Here is a 17,045-nt window from a genome sequence, read left to right as displayed (position 1 = left end):
TTCTCCTCCTGCCCCAAATCCCTCCCAGCATCAGGGTCTTTTCCAATGAGTCAACTCTTCACAGGAGGTGGCCAAAGTATTGGAGTTTCAGCCTCAGCATCAGTCCTTCCAATGAACACCCAGGACTGATCTCCTTTAGGAGGGACTGGTTGGATCTCCTTGCAGTCCAAGGGACTGGCAAGAGTCTTCTCCAACACAGTAGTTCAAAAGCATCAATTCTTTGGCGCTCAGCTTTCTTCACAGTCCAACTCTCACATTAGTAACTAGTAAATTCCCAATTCTTGCCACATAACTAATGTACAATGAACAGTTTTTAAAAGAAAGACAGACAGATAGAAAGAGAAATTTCTTGGCTAAAGAATATGAACATTTTTATGGCTCTTAATAACTATACAAAATCCCAAAAAAGACTGAGCCAATTTACACAGTCATACGGCCACAAATAACCTAGCTTATCTCCCAAATTCTAAAATCCTTATGTTACCCTTAAAAGCTGTTTAGTGTATATTTTCAGCTATCACCACTATGCTTATATTCTCACCATAAATGAAAATTTGAGAATCATACACTAACAAATACTGGATGTCAGCCAGCCAGGCTTTTGGAGGATCCACTTCTAAAAGATTGCTCCTAACTGTAGTGTGGACAGAAAGTTCTATATTCTACATATTAGAAAATGGTCAAGCCCTCTAGCCCACCCCTGCAAACAACAGGAGGCAAATTCACCTTGGACAGCTTCAGGATCTTGGAGTGCTCCCCTTCCATCTCTCCACTATAGTCTCTGGGGTGAGTAATCAACTGCCAGTCGTAGGTGTAGGCTTCTCCTATGGAAGGGCAGTTACAAACATCATGAAAACACAAACCTACACACAAAGAGGGCAGCCATACAGCCTGCCAATAACAAACCTTTTCTAGTCTTGACAAGATCTTAGTTTTCAAGATTTCACCCTAAAGCCAAAGGGAAACCAAACATTCTGCTGAAAGGAAGGGTAGGTTCTGCTGATGGCTACAGTCAGGGCTTCTTCCATTCTCCCCCCAGCCAAGCTCATTCCTGCCCCATACCCACCCTGCTTTGGACCAATCCTCCCCTAAAATACCAAGTCACTCATGGTGTGGCATCCAGTTAAAATACATGCCCTACCAACCACTATGGGTGAACTCATTGTGAACAAAGGCCATTTTCTTGCAAAACTTCTTTTGCAACAAAGAACAGCAATGACTTCTAAATAACATGGTTCAAAAATAGCTTTTTACAGAGTGCTAACAATGCTTGTCTCACTGAGGTCATCACACCCTGGTGAGTTAGAAGAGCTACTTCATTCCTGCTGAGCTAAATAACACACTGCAGAAGGTGGTAGGGGATGGCCCATTTAAAACGGGCCCCACTGAAATTAATTAAGATCAAATGAAGCATTAAATGGTCCTCATTTGCAGCTTAGACTATATGACTATCTAGAGTGACCACAGAATCCTGTTATCTAAGTGGAATTCCTCCCCAGTTAAAGTGGTCTTAAATATTTTGGGGAACAAAATGCATTTAATGGCTAGGAAAGGGTGAGATTTGGTAGGAAGGTTTAATTTAAGTTACTACTCAAAAAAGGGAAAAATAAAAGGAAAAAGAAAAAGCCTCAAATGCTTACAGAGAATGGTCATCTTTTTCTTATTTCATGAGTTCAAAAATTAAAGTTAACACATAGAACTTAATTCCAAACAGACTTAAGATGAGATTTTACTTTATAAGCCTGAGATACAAGATCATCTACTCTTTCTTCCTCCAGAAAATACTGGCTTTGTTTTGGCCAATTGTCAGCCCCAGGCAGCTCTAATAAATGTAGATGTAAAAGTTAGGTGAGGTGAGGAGCAGGAAAGAAGTGGGAGAAGGAGGACTGGTGCTAAGAGATGACATTTCTTGAACTGTAGTTAGGAAAAATTTTTCCACACAGAAAATAGACTCACACTAGGAACTGACAATTTTCTCAAATCTAAGGCTAGCAACACAGATTTCAAAATATGACAACATTCCTAGGACAGAAAAGCTCAGGGGGATGAATTATGCCTTACAGACAGGAATTTGCCCAAGGGTAGGAACAACGGAGTGTAGGTCTGTTGGACAGAATGCTGGTTTTAATGATTTAGGGCATGGTTTTCAACCCACGCCTCTGAAACAGAGGATCCTGAGAGGTGCTTCAGGGTTGCCAAAGACGACCAGGGGGATGAAGAACAGGCAGGGCTGGTCCTGCCTCACTGTCCCCAAACTCTGAAAGTTTGAAACCAGCCATCTCATGTATCACCAGATAAAAGTTGAAGAAACTGGGAAAAGGAGAGTTGAAAAAATCTGGTTTTGAACTGATGTGTTTTGGAAGACTGATATACAAGGTGATGTTAACTCAACCACATACAGGGTATATGCAAACAGGGGTAAGAAAAGAAAATACAGTAGAGCCGGAATATCTTTCAGAAAAGAGCAGAAGCAACTGTAGCTCAAAGCAGCTCTTTCCTCACTTGCATCTTCAAAGGCCACCAAATCCATTCACCTTGTCACCAGAATAGGAAAGGAAAATGTTTCTTTATAGGAAGGTAGAACAAATTGATAAGGAAAACTCAATTTGAGGGCAGAAATACAGAACAGAGAGGGAGGGCATTTAGGTTCTGGAAAAGTACTTTTTGCATAAATAGGCCCTGAAAGTAAGGATACTGTACCAGAAATGTGGTCCTAAAATGGAAGGACCCATCCTGAATAGAGTATGGCATTCTGTTTTTAACTAGCTTTATAACTAGCTACTTGACCTACCTTATGAGAGTAACACAAACCCAATGCAATCATTTTCCATCAAAGTATGTTTCACTTCATGTCACAGACAGTCTTGAGACAATGTGTGTTTGTAAGTCAAACTTTGGTAATACTAACATATACTTCAAAGGAGAAAGGATGCTCACATTACAAAAGTTTTCTTAAATAATAAGTTAATAATCCCCTAATTTATATATTTTATAAATCTGAATATTGTATATTACATCGGGCTTGGTTTTTTTCTTTAAGTGACAAATCTATCTTAGCAGTAGTCTTGAATAACTTCTCTACAAGTTCTGTATCTGCTACTTACTGGTTGTTTGGCCAAAATAAACAGGTTAACTGAGTCTCAGTTTATTCCTCTTTTAAATGGATATAATAAAATCTACATTTAAAGAGCATCCACTATGTGCTGGGCACTAAGGTATATAGGTACCTTATATACCACTTCATTTTACCCTTCAAGTAACCTTATGAAGTAGGGATTACTATCTTCATTCTACTGAGAAAGAAATGGAAACTTAGAGAAGTTAAATAATCGACTTAAAATCATCCAGCTAATGACTTAAAGAGATGGGAATACCAGACCATCTTACCTATCTCCTGAGAAACCTGTATGCAGGTCAAGAACCAACAGTTAGAACCTTATATGGAACAACTGACTGATTCAAAATTGAGAAGAGTATGACAAGGCTGTTTATTGTCACCCTGTTTATTTAAGTCACATCATGAGAAATGCCAGGCTGGATGAGTTACAAGCTGGAATCAAGATTGCTGGGAGAAACACCAACAACCTGAGATATGCAGATGACACCACTCTAAAGGCAGAAAGTGAAAAGGAACTAAAGAGCCTTCGATGAGCATGAAAGGGGAGAGTGAAAAAGCCAGCTTAAAACTCAATATTAAAAAACTAAGATCATGGCATCCTGTCCCATCACTTCATGGCAAATAGAAAGTGAAAAGATGGAAGCAGTGACAGATTTTCTCTTCTTGGCCTCTAAAATCACTGCAAATGGTGACTGCAGCCATGAAATTAGAAGACGACTGTGTCTTGGCAGGAAGGCTATGACAAACCTAGTGTATTAAATCCACGCACATATGGACACCTTATCTTTGACAAAGGAGGCAAGAATATACAATGGATTAAAGACAATCTCTTTAACAAGTGGTGCTGGGAACTCTGGTCAACCACTTGTAAAAGAATGAAACTAGAACACTTTCTAACACCATACACAAAAATAAACTCAAAATGGATTAAAGATCTAAACGTAAGACCAGAAACTATAAAACTCCTAGAGGAGAACATAGGCAAAACACTCTCTGACATACATCACAGCAGGATCCTCTATGACCCACCTCCCAGAACATTGGAAATAAAAGCAAAAATAAACAAATGGGACCTAATTAACCTTAAAAGCTTCTGCACAACAAAGGAAACTATTAGCAAGGTGAAAAGACAGCCTTCAGAATGGGAGAAGATAATAGCAAATGAAGCAACTGACAAACAACTAATCTCGAGAATATACAAGCAACTCCTACAGCTCAACTCCAGAAAAATAAAGGACCCAATCAAAAAATGGGCCAAAGAACTAAATAGACATTTCTCCAAAGAAGACATACAGATGGCTAACAAACACATGAAAAGATGCTCAACATCACTCATTATCAGAGAAATGCAAATCAAAACCACTATGAGGTACCATTTCACACCAGTCAGAATGGCTGCGATCCAAAAGTCTACAAGTAATAAATGCTGGAGAGGGTGTGGAGAAAAGGGAACCCTCTTCCACTGTTGGTGGGAATGCAAACTAGTACAGCCACTATGGAGAACAGTGTGGAGATTCCTTAAAAAACTGGAAATAGAACTGCCTTATGATCCAGCAATCCCACTGCTGGGCATACACACTGAGGAAACCAGAAGGGAAAGAGACACGTGTACCCCAATGTTCATCGCAGCACTGTTTATAATAGCCAGGACATGGAAGCAACCTAGATGTCCATCAGCAGATGAATGGATAAGAAAGCTGTGGTACATATACACAATGGAGTATTATTCAGCCATTAAAAAGAATACATTTGAATCAGTTCTAATGAGGTGGATGAAACTGGAGCCTATTATACAGAGTGAAGTAAGCCAGAAAGAAAAACACCAATACAGTATACTAACGCATATATATGGAATTTAGAAAGATGGTAACAATAACCCTGTGTACGAGACAGCAAAAGAGACACTGATGTATAGAACAGTCTTATGGACTCTGTGAGAGAGGGAGAGGGTGGGAAGATTTGGGAGAATGGCATTGAAACATGTAAAATATCATATATGAAACGAGTTGCCAGTCCAGGTTCGATGCACGATACTGGATGCTTGGGGCTGGTGCACTGGGACGACCCAGAGGGATGGAATGGGGAGGGAGGAGGGAGGAGGGTTCAGGATGGGGAACACATGTATACCTGTGGCGGATTCATTTTGATATTTGGCAAAACTAATACAGTTATGTAAAGTTTAAAAATAAAATAAAATTAAAAAAAATAAAATAAAATACAGGCTTTATTATAATAAAAAAAAAATAAAAATAAAAATAAAAAGCAAAGACATCACTCTGCCAACAAAGGTCCGTGTAGTCAGGGCTATGGTCTTTCCAGTAGTTGTGTACAGATCTGAGGTTGGACTATAAAGAAGGCAGAAAGCTGAAGAATTGATGCTTTTGACCTGTGGTGCTGGAGAAGACTCTTGAGAGTCCCTTGGACAGCAAGGAGATCAAACTAGTCAATCATCAAGGAAATCAACTCTTAATACTCGTTGGAAGGACTGATGCTGAAGCTCCAATACTTAGGCCACCTGATACAAACAGCCGACTCCTTAGAAAGAACCTGATGCTAGGAAAGACTGAAGGCAGAAGAGGACACAGAGGATGAGATGGCTGGATGGCATCACCGATTCAATGGACATGAACTTGGGCAAACTTCAGGAGATGGTGAGGGACAGGGAGGCCTGGCATGCTGCAGTCCATGGGGTCACAGAGAGTCAGATGCAACTTGGAGACTGAACAACAACTAAGCTATGATTTGAATCCAGCCTTAATATCAAAGCCTATGATCTCAAACATTACACTGCCTCTCATATCATATAAATATTTGTACATGTGCAAGCTATATCCTAATCTCATAGGACTTTTAGAATAAATAAATGTATGTAGATATCATTATAAATGAAAACACTAAACAAATTAAGTGGATTTTTACCTGTATCTGGTTCTGGAAGAACAAATGCATTTAACTGAACTTCATTCTTAGGTAATGTAATCTGAACACTGTTTCCAGCAGACACCACCAGTTCCTTTATAACTGGAAAGGAAGTCAATACACATGAGATAAGAAATTAGGTCCAGACTATCTTATTTCTCTCCTTTCTTTTGTAGTCAAATTTCTTCCATAAACAACTTTCAGCTATTATCTTCATTTCTTCTTTATTTATCAACTCTCTAATCCCTTGAAATGTGACTCTGCCCCACTTTTTCACTGAAAAGGATCTTCAGAGGTCATCAACAAAGTACTTTTAGCAAATCTAATAGCTGTTTCTCAACCCTCAACCTTCAGCTCTGTAGCATCTAATACTGCTGACTGCCTCCATCTTAAAGAACTCTTGGTTATTATGATACCATATTTTTCCACTTTCTTCCCTTCTTTCTGAGTTTTTCTCCACTGTATTTTAACTATGGTCCTTCCCTAAGCCCTCCTTATATAGTACTTTTCACAGAATTCAATAAATAGAATTTAGCTCTGTTTCATCATCTTTATGTTGATAAAATACATAAAGTTCCTCAAAGAAATGTTGACCACAGGGCCAGCCTTAATTCTTACCATTTCAACCGATATAACCACAGACTTAGATAATTCCAAGAATCTTAATTGGTCTTCCCTCTGCTAGCTCTCCCTATTCTAATCCATTCTGTCTTCCTAAAACACCTACTGCCAAAATTTTTCTAAAATACTCACCCACCATTTTACTCTCTTACTTAAGACCCCCACTCACACTTCATGCTTCAGTCCAAAGTTCTAACCTGGCATAAGAGATCCATCATCACTGGATTATATCATCTCATCCTTCCTACCCCTGATTCTGCCTCTAGCTATATTCATTTTCCCTCTTGGGCTCCATGGAAACCATGGTCTATGCTAGGGGACTTTGCTTAGAACTATTTTCTTCAACTGGGGTGTATTCTTACCTTATTATAAGTACAGTACTTTGTTTCTGGCTTAAAAGCCAGTCTTCTCTCCAAAAAAATCTTTTCAGACCATTTCAGTTCAAACTAATCTACTTCCTGAACTACTTGTGCATTTGGAACATCCCCATCAGCTAATAATTAGATACTATCTTTCGCTTTCACCAGCTACTTCATACACGTCAAAGTTTCTCAACGATGACGTTTTGGAGCGATTATTTGTGTGTGTGCTGAGGGTGAGGGGTATCCTGCACCCTGTAAGATGCTTAGTGGTACCGAACCCGGGCCTCCCGCAGCGTAGGCAGATGCCTTCCCGTCTGAGCCGCGGGGGAAGCCCTAGTGGCGCCCCAGTCACTACCAACTAACTCGGTGTCGGCAGCACCCCTCCTCCACAGTTGTAACATTCAAAAACGTTTACAGGCTTTTGAGAACCACTGATTATATAAATCTTATTTCTCTAACAATAACTGTTTATTTGGATGAGACCCAAGAACGAAGAGAGCTTAAAGCAAACAATTGGCTGGTTCATCCATATTCCAAGACTGGGAGGTGAAAAGGGTTTCCTACACAAATATGAAATTTGAGATTTATCTGTCTGCTTGGAAATACTGCATTCAGGGAGAAATGAAACCATCCATTATGGAAACTTCAGCATTTAGACACCCCAGGATGTGGAATAAGAACTGCTGAAGCAATTTTTCAAAAGAGGAAAAAAGAAAAGGAAAAAACCACTATACTCATAGAAAGTATAATGGACAAAAATACAGCACAGCCCAAATATTTCACAATTATACCAAAAATCACAACCATCCTGCCTGAACACAAAAATTATTTTAATGCCGCAAGACTGAAACCCTAGATTTCATGTTATATTACCACCAAAGGAAACCTTAAGAAATTAAAAACTGGCAAAAAAATTCATTTTCACTGGCTTTGCTAAACCCTGTTGACTTTTTCAGGAGATAAGGATCAACTTAGTTTCCTTGATTAACCATTTCCTCCTAATATCTCAGAATGGAATTTATGAAGCAGACCTGCTGCTAAAGGAACGCTCCATATAATCCTTTCTATGACCTGCTTTAAAAATAAAGATGCAGAAATTTCTGGCAGTCCACTGGTTAGGACTTAGCACTTTCACTGCTGAGGCCCAGGTATGATCCCTGGTCGGGGAACTAAGATCCCAGAAGCCACGTGGTACGGCCTAAATAAGCATTTTTAAAAAGAAAATAAAGATGCTATCAAAATCAGAGACACAAATGTTCTGACCTATGATCTGCCATTCAGAAGGCAAACAGTTGTACAGATCCGACTTTCTTCCCAGTGGTCTCTGCTTGGTTCCTTGATCATTATTTAACTGAGTCTAGGCAGTGGAATTCTACTCTAGAAAGAGCCTCGTAAATTCCCATAGGTTGGCGCTTACTGAAAAAAACGATTGCGAGACCATGTACTATAATTACAGGGATACTAACTAATAAGATTATTTCTTTAATCTACAGTATTTATTAATAAAAGTCATGTCTCTGTCCTTTCTTCCCACTAAAAGGGAACACTTTGACCAAAATCTCTGTCTCCCCATTCTATCTCCAAGGAGAGAAGCAAAGGGCTCACCTGGGTGTGGTGTGGAGGTGCTCTGGAAAGAGGCCTGGGGAGTAGGGGTGGCATAACTGTAGGAGGGAGCCACTGGCAGAGGGTGAGCAATCTGGACTTTCTCAGGGCTTTTTACTTGCTGAATGCTAGGGGTAGCACCGGGATCCTCTGATGCTTCACGCTGAACTGATACATCTGACCGACCAGGAATCTTCACACTCAGGTCTGTGGTTAAGGGATTAAAAATTGTGTCTGTGCTGTGGACCTAGAGAAATGCAAAAATTTATTTGAATAGGCAAGAGTTATACAGTCAGTTTTTAAGATAATGTCTCATGAAATAACTGCAAGTTAAATGTTTTGAAAAATTCAAAACTGCCAAAAATACTAAAGAAATTAATCTTACCACACAAATTGGTATTAAAAAATGTTGATATAAATGTTCCTAGTATTTTTCTCTCTATGCAAAAAGTTTTGCTTAAAACAAAGCAGTAATAATCGCTCCATGTGTACTTTTATCTCCTTTTCTCCCTTAACATTTATATTCAATCTTTCAACAAATACATATTAAGCACATATTATAAAGCAGGCCTGTGGATCCAAAACATAAATAAAATATAATCACTGTGCTCAACAAGTACACAATCTAGTGGGGGAGAAAGGACTAGAAACACAAGCCAAAATGGTCACTATACCTTTAAGAGCTATGACTGAACCAAAGAATCACCGTCAGAGTACTTCTCTTTCTTGGAGAGGAAGCATGTGAAGAAGGATAGTTTAATAAATAAATGAAGACCTTCTGGAGGCAGACAGTCCTGAGATGAGTTCTAAAGGGTAAACTAGACAAGAGGCTGAAGGGACAGATGCGAACAGCCAAAAGAAATGAGATTAACATGGCTAGGGTTGGGAAGCAAGGGTCATAAGCAAAGTGAGAGGCAGGGTGTTGAAACAGAAGGTAAGCTGGGAAGACAGTCAAGGGCCACACTATAGGAGACTGGGTGTGCTTAATCACTCAGTCACTGCCACCCCATGGACCACAGCCCCCCAGACTCCTCTGTCCAGGGGGATTCTCCAGATAAGAATACTAGAGTGGGTTGCCATGCCTTCCTCCAGGGAATCTTCCAAAACCATGGATTAAACCCAGGTCTCCCTGAAACTAACATAATATCATATGTCAATCAAAATTTTTTTAAAAAGCTGGTTCATGCCCTTTGCAGTGAATTCCTGCCTCCATCTCTAGGCTCAGACAACCACAGATTTGTTTCTGTCACCATTAACTAGTTTAGGCTTTTTTGGAATTTCATATAAAAGGAATCACATACAAACTATTTTTGTTTCTGGCTGCTTCCCTTCAACATAACATTTTTAAGATTCATATCATGTTATATTCACTCTTTTTATTACCAAGTAACATACTTCCCAGGTGGCACAGTGGTAAAGAATTCCCCTGCTAACGCAGGAGATGCAAAAGACAAGGGTTCAATCCCTAGGTCAGGAAGATCCCTTGGAATAGGAAATGGCAACCATTCCAGTATTCTCACCTGGAAAATGTCATGGACTGAGGAGCCTGGCAGACTACAGTCCATAGGGTCACAAAGAGTCAGATTCGACTGAGCACATGCACGCATGCACATGCACACGCACGCACACACACACACACACAGTCTACCATTACAGAGATAATACCAAAATTTGTTACCCATTCATTACTGATGGAGATTTACATTGTTTTCAGTTCTCAGCTCTTATAAATAAAGCTGCTATAAATGTTAGACTAGAGATGTCTTCAAGAAAATTAGAGATACCAAGGGAACATTTCATGCAAAGATGAGCTCGATAAAGGACAGAAATGGTATGGACCTAACAGAAGCAGAAGATATTAAGAAGAGGTGGCAAGAATACACAGAAAACTGTACAAAAAAGATCTTCATGACCAAGATAATCACGATGGTGTGATCACTCACCTAGAGCCAGACATCCTGGAATGTGAAGTCAAGTGGGCCTTAGAAAGCATCACTACAAACAAAGCTAGTGGAGGTGATGGAATTCCAGTTAGCTACTTCAAATCCTGAAAGATGATGCTGTGAAAGTGCTGTACTTCTCCAGTGGACCACATTCTGTCCTCAGTGGACCATCAATAGGCAGACAGACTGAAAACCACAATCACAGGAAACTGACCAATCTGATCACATGGACCACAGCCTTGTCTAACTCAATGAAACTATGAGCCATGCCATGTAGGGCAACCCAAGACGGGCGGGTCATGGTGGAGAGATCTGACAGAATGTGGTCCACTGGAGAAGGGAATGGCAAACCACTTCACTATTCTTGCCTTGAGAACCCCATGAACAGTATGAAAAGGCAAAAAGATAGGATAATGAAAGAGGAACTCCCCAGGTCAAGTAGGTGCCCAATATGCTACTGGAGATCAGTGGAGAAATAACTCCAGAAAGAATGAAGGGATGGAGTCAAAGCAAAAACAACACCCAGTTGTGGATGTGACTGGTGATAGAAGCAGGGTCCGATGCTGTAAAGAGCAATATTGCATAGGAACCTGGAATATTAGGTCCATGAATCAAGGCAAATTGGAAGTGGTCAAACAGGAGATGGCAAGAGTGAACATTGACGTTTTAGGAATCAATGAACTCAAATGGACTGGAATGGGTGAATTTAACTCAGATGATCATTGTATCTACTATTGTAGGCAAGAATTCCTTAGAAGAAATGGAGTAGCCATCATAGTCAACAAGAGAGACCAAAACGTAGTACCTGGATGCAATCTCAAAAACAACAGAATGCTCTCTGTGCATTTCCAAGGCAAACCATTCAACACCACAGTAATCCAAGTCTGTGCCCCGACCAGTAACGCTGAAGAAGCTGAAGTTGAACGGTTCTATGAAGACCTACAAGACCTTCTAGAACTAACACCCAAAAAAGATGTCCTTTTCATTATAGGGAACTGGAATGCAAAAGTAGGAAGTCAAGAAATACCTGGAGTAACAGGCAAATTTGGCCTTGGAATACAGAATGAAGCAGGGCAAAGGCTAATAGAGTTTTGCCAAGAGAACACACTGGTCATAGCAAACATCCTCTTCCAACAACACAAGAGAAAACTCTACACATGGACATCACCAGATGGTCAACACCAAAATCAGACTGATTATATCCTTTGTACCCAAAGATGGAGAAGTTCTACACAGTCAGCAAAAACAAGACCGGGAGCTGACTGTGGCTCAGATCATGAACTCCTTATTGCCAAATTCAGACTTAAATTGAAGAAAGTAGGGGAAACCAATAGACCATTCAGGTATGACCTAAATGAAATCCCTTACGATTATACAGTGGAAGTGACAAATAAATTCAAGGGATTAGATATGATACACAGAGTGCCTGAAAAACTATGGACGGAGGTGACATTGTACAGGAGGCAGGGATTAAGACCACCCCCAAAGAAAAGAAATGCAAAAAGGCAAAATGGTTGTCTGGGGAGGCCTTACAAACAGCTGTGAAAAGAAGAGAAGCGAAAAGCAAAGGAGAAAAGGAAAGATATAAGCATCTGAATGCAGAGTTCCAAAGAATAGCAAGGAGAGATAAGAAAACCTTCCTCAGCAATCAATGCAAAGAAATAGAGGAAAACAACAGAACGGGAAAGACTAGAGATCTCTTCAAGAAAATTAATGATACCAAAGGAACATTTCATGCAAAGATGGGCACAATAAAGGACAGAAATGGTATGGACCATGGTATGGACCTAAAGGGGCTTCCCTGGTGGCTCAGAGGTTAAAGCGTCTGCCTCCAATGCAGGAGACCCGGCTTCGATCCCTGGGTCAGGAAGATCCCCTGGAGAAGGAAATGGTAACCCACTCTAGTATTCTTGCCTGGAGAATCCCATGGACGGAGAAGCCTGGTAGGCTACAGTCCATGGAGTCGCAAAGAGTCGGACACGACTGAGCGACTTCACAGAACAGAACAGAAGCAGAAGATATTAAGAAGAGGTGGCAAGAATACACAGAAGAACTATCCAAAAAAAAAGAGGAAAGACTACTAACAGAGATAAAGAGGATAAATGTTACCATGACAGGGGTCAGTTTATCAAGAAGACACAATAATCCTAAACATTTATCTATAACAGAACTTCAAAGTCCAAGAAGCTAATCTAACACTAGGAGAGACAAATATATCTACAAAATAGAGTATGATATTTCATTCTCTCTCTAAATAATTGATAGAAATTAATAGAAAATAAGGATACAGGAAATCTGAACCACACTAACCAATTTGATCTGACATTTATATAACACTTGCCCAACAATAACAGCAGTATACATATTCATTTCAAGTGCACTTGGAACATTTACCAAGATAGACTGTATTCTCAGCATTGAAACAGAGTCTTAATAAATTTAAAAAGATTTAAGTCATACAGCGTTCACTGGCTACAACAGCACTAAATTACAACCAACAGTACAACAGTATCTGGAAAATCCCCAAACATTTGGGAACTACACAATACACTTCTGGATAATCCAAAAGTCAAAGGAATAAGCAAAATGGAAATTTGAAAGTATTCTGAACTGAATGAAACTGTAAACACAAATACCAAAATCTGTAGGATGTGGCTAAAACTGTACTTAGATGGAAATTTATAGCACGAAAATGCCCATATTAAAAAGAAACAAGTCTCAAATAAACAACTTCAGATGACACCTTAAAAAACTAGAAAAAAAGAGCAAATGAAACCCAAATTAAACAGCCATGAAATAATAAAAAATTAGAACAAAATGAAATGAAATAATAAAAATTAGAACAAAAATCAATAAGAGAGACAAAAGAAAGCAATAGAGAAAAAGAAATGAAACCAAGGATTGTCTTCAAGAAAATCTAGCCAGACTGATCAAAAGGAGGGAAGGAAACCATTTCTTATCCTTTTCCAGCCCTAAATTTAAAATCTAAAACTATAAAACTTTTGAAAGAAAACTTAGGAGAAACCTTTCTTAGATGGAACATCAAAAGCACGATCCATTGAAAAAATCGCTAGGCTCCTCAGTCCACAGATACCTCAATTTAAAAATTTTTTTAAAAAACACTGCTTACAGAATGAAAAGCGAGCCAGAGACTGAGAAAATATTTGTAAAACACATATCTGATAAATTACTTATATGCAAAATATATAGGTGTGTGTATATATATACACATAGGTATATGTATATATACACATATACATACATATATACACCTATGTATATATATATACATATACATATGAAAACAATCCAATTTTTTAAATGGGGGAAAACATGAACACTTTACCAAAAACATATGGATAGCAAATAAGAAAAGATGAACATGAAAAGATGTTCAATACCATTAGTAATTAGGGAAATGCAAACAAAACCATAATGAGATACTATTACATATCTATTACCATATCTAAAATGAAAAAGACTCATACCAAGTGATGGTGAGAATGCAGAGGAATGAGAACTTTCATACATTACTATGGGAATGTAAAATGGTACAACTATTTGGGAAATAATTTGGTAATTTCTTAATTAAATACATAACCTATGATATGACCCAGCTATTCCACTCCCTGGTATTTACCCAAGAAAAATTAAAATGTATGTTCATACAAAGACCACACAAATGTTCCTAGCAGCTCTATCTATAGCCAAAATCTGGAAAAACCCAAATGTCCATCAACAAGTGGATAAACAAAGTATGACATGTACATAGAGTGGGACACTAAACAGTAATAGGAAGGAACCAACTACCGATACATACGACAAGAATGAACATCGAGACACTACACCAAGGGAAACAGTGAGACACAGAAGACTGCACGTTGCATGGCCCCGTTCACATGGAAAGTCCAGAAAAGGCCGATTTACACAAACAGTGGAGAGCCAGGGCTGGGCGAAGGCGTGGGGATGGCACAAGGGAAGTGTGGCTTGTCTGGGGCAAACGAGCACCAGGAAGTTCTGGGGGCTATGGAAATGTTAACTGGCTGTGGTTATGATATACAACTCTATGTTCTTGTGGTTTAGTTGTTAAGTTACATCTGACTCTTGGCGACCTCATGACTGTGGCCTCCAGGTTCCTCTGTCCGTGGGATTTCCCAGACAAGAATACTAGACTGAGTTGCCATCTCCTTCTCCAGGCAGTATTTCCAACCCAGGAATCGAACCTGTGTCTCTTGCATTAGCAGGCAGATTCTTTACCACTGAGCCACTTAGCCACAGAGGAAGCCATACAACTCGCTACATTTACTAAAATCACTGAACTGTACATCTAAAAGGAACGAGCTGCTGCTGCTGCTGCTAAGTCGCTTCAGTCGTGTCCGACTCTGTGCGACCCCATAGACGGCAGCCCACTATGCTCCTCTGTCCCTGGGATTCTCCAGGCAAGAACACTGGAGTGGGTTGCCATTTCCTTCTCCAATGCATGAAAGTGAAAAGTGAAAAGGAAGTCACTCAGTCGTGTCCGACTCTTAGCGACCCCATGGACTGCAGCCTACCAGGCTCCTCCGTCCATGGGATTCTCCAGGCAAGAGCACTAAGACCCCACAAGTTGTGCACCACAGCCAATAAATAAATAAATAAACCATTACAAGAATGTACAGTTTCTCATGTGTCAAATTATATGACAATAAAGCTGTTTTTAAAAAGTATGGTGTCGTGCTCGTTTCAGTGGCATGGTGTTCACAGAAGACCAAAGACTCTATTCAGTGTGGCTGGAGTGGAAAATAGAAGGCAGTACCAGAAGAGTCATTCATCCAGCCAAAAATGTATTACCTATTGGACGCACAACATCACGTTCCCCTCGTTAGACTGCTTCCACTTTTTTATTAAATAAATACTATCTCACCGTTGAGTGTGAAGCTCTTTCTTTATCTAGGAATTACTGCTTTAGAATGGATTCCCAGAATTAGAAGCATAGAAATATTTCTAAGTAAGGAAGGCAGATTTTTATTTTTAAAGAAGCAGTTTATTATCATTATTATTGTTTATTTTTAAAGAAGCAGAAAAAGGAGATATGGAACAAATTATTTTACTTCAGAAACTATGAAGTAATACTAAAAGATTTTTAGGGATGATATAGGGTCAGGGAGACCTGGGTAGAATTTCCTTGGGACAATTTTTTCTGGTACTCAACAGAAATCATAAAAACTAACCCACCTGCATAAATCACGCCCCTGATGCCAACACCTGTTTCTTCAAGGAAGCTTTATTCAGAATGATGGAAGGTTTCTATTCATACTCCTTTTCTCCATCCCTTCATTTCTGCCCCCTTCTCCCTCTTCCTTCTTCCCTACCTCTACTCTGGGCCTACCTTCTACACATAGGGCAAGCCAGACCCACTGATTAATATCATAATTCAAAATGACAAAAAATATCCTCCATCATAAGCAAAACAGAACTGTTGTGACCAGGAGCCTGCAGTATGCATGGTGATACTTATCCAGGCAGTGCCACCACAGTCCAGGCAGGAGCTCCCCTTCGTAAGACACATGTTACACTAACGTCTGCTACATATGAAAGACCCATTCACAAAAATTCAGCCCGCAACACATTTTTAGTTCAGACACAACTATATTTAAACAAAAACTACCATTGTCCCCTAAAAAAATCCTACCAGGGGAAAGATATCTCTCAGTAGCAAAGCCAGGGGGGGCTGAATGACACATTCCAACCCTATTCTCAGCAAAAGCTGAGATTAGAACATGGCAGGGTTTATCTTTGTAACAGTCAGTTACAAAGTTATATCTCTCAAAATCTCCTTGAGAAACTAAGACCATCCATGAAAGGAGAAATGGGGAGGGATGATAGGAGTGTTAACTAAGATATGGCTGGTTTTGAGACTGTTTCCCCCATGGCTCAAGTTCTGCCAATTAGCAAAAGGCTGATAATGGAACCACAACAAAACTCTCTTTACTTCTTGCTTCATAAGTTAACTTACAAAGTAGTCAACAAACACATTTTCAAATTTATTTCACACAGTAAAAAGCAGATAATCACATCAACCAAAGACAAAAACCACATGATCATCTCAATAGATGCGGAAAAAGCATTTGATAAAATTCAATATCCATTCATGATAAAAGAAACTCTTACCAAAGCGGATATAAAGAAAATATATCTTAACATAATATAAGCCACTTTTGACAAACCCACAGCCAACCCAATACTTAACAGTAAAAAGCTGAAAGCCTTCCCAATAAATTATGGAACAAGACAAGAACTTCTAATAGTATTGGAAGTTCTAGCCACAGCAATCAGACAAGAAAATGAAAGAAAACATATCAAATTAGTAGGGAAGAAGTAAAATTATCACTGTATGCAGAGGACATGATACTCTCTCTATACACTGAGAAAACTATAAAGACTCCACACAAAAACTGTTAGAACTGATGAATGAATTCAGAAAGGTAGCAGGATATAAGA

At 39.3% G+C, this 17,045-nt stretch overlaps 1 protein-coding gene across 3 annotated transcripts in view; it reads right to left on the bottom strand.

Moving 5' to 3' along the window:
• Positions 1–17,045, bottom strand: part of KIAA0319L (KIAA0319 like) — a 98,884-nt gene that overhangs the window by 32,907 nt on the left and 48,932 nt on the right. For all 3 annotated transcript variants that reach the window (XM_055586426.1, XM_055586424.1, XM_055586427.1), the window contains 3 exons: positions 8,626–8,869; positions 6,038–6,139; positions 727–824 (listed from right to left, as the gene is read on the bottom strand). In XM_055586426.1, coding sequence (XP_055442401.1) covers positions 727–824; positions 6,038–6,139; positions 8,626–8,869 — 444 coding nt within the window. The remainder of the gene's footprint in view (positions 1–726; positions 825–6,037; positions 6,140–8,625; positions 8,870–17,045) is intronic.

Source organism: Bubalus kerabau, chromosome 6 (genome assembly GCF_029407905.1).
Source record: "Bubalus kerabau isolate K-KA32 ecotype Philippines breed swamp buffalo chromosome 6, PCC_UOA_SB_1v2, whole genome shotgun sequence".
Classification (NCBI taxonomy): domain Eukaryota; kingdom Metazoa; phylum Chordata; class Mammalia; order Artiodactyla; family Bovidae; genus Bubalus; species Bubalus kerabau.
Note: the sequence above shows the minus strand (reverse complement) of the source record. Positions and strands in the feature narration are given on the sequence as shown.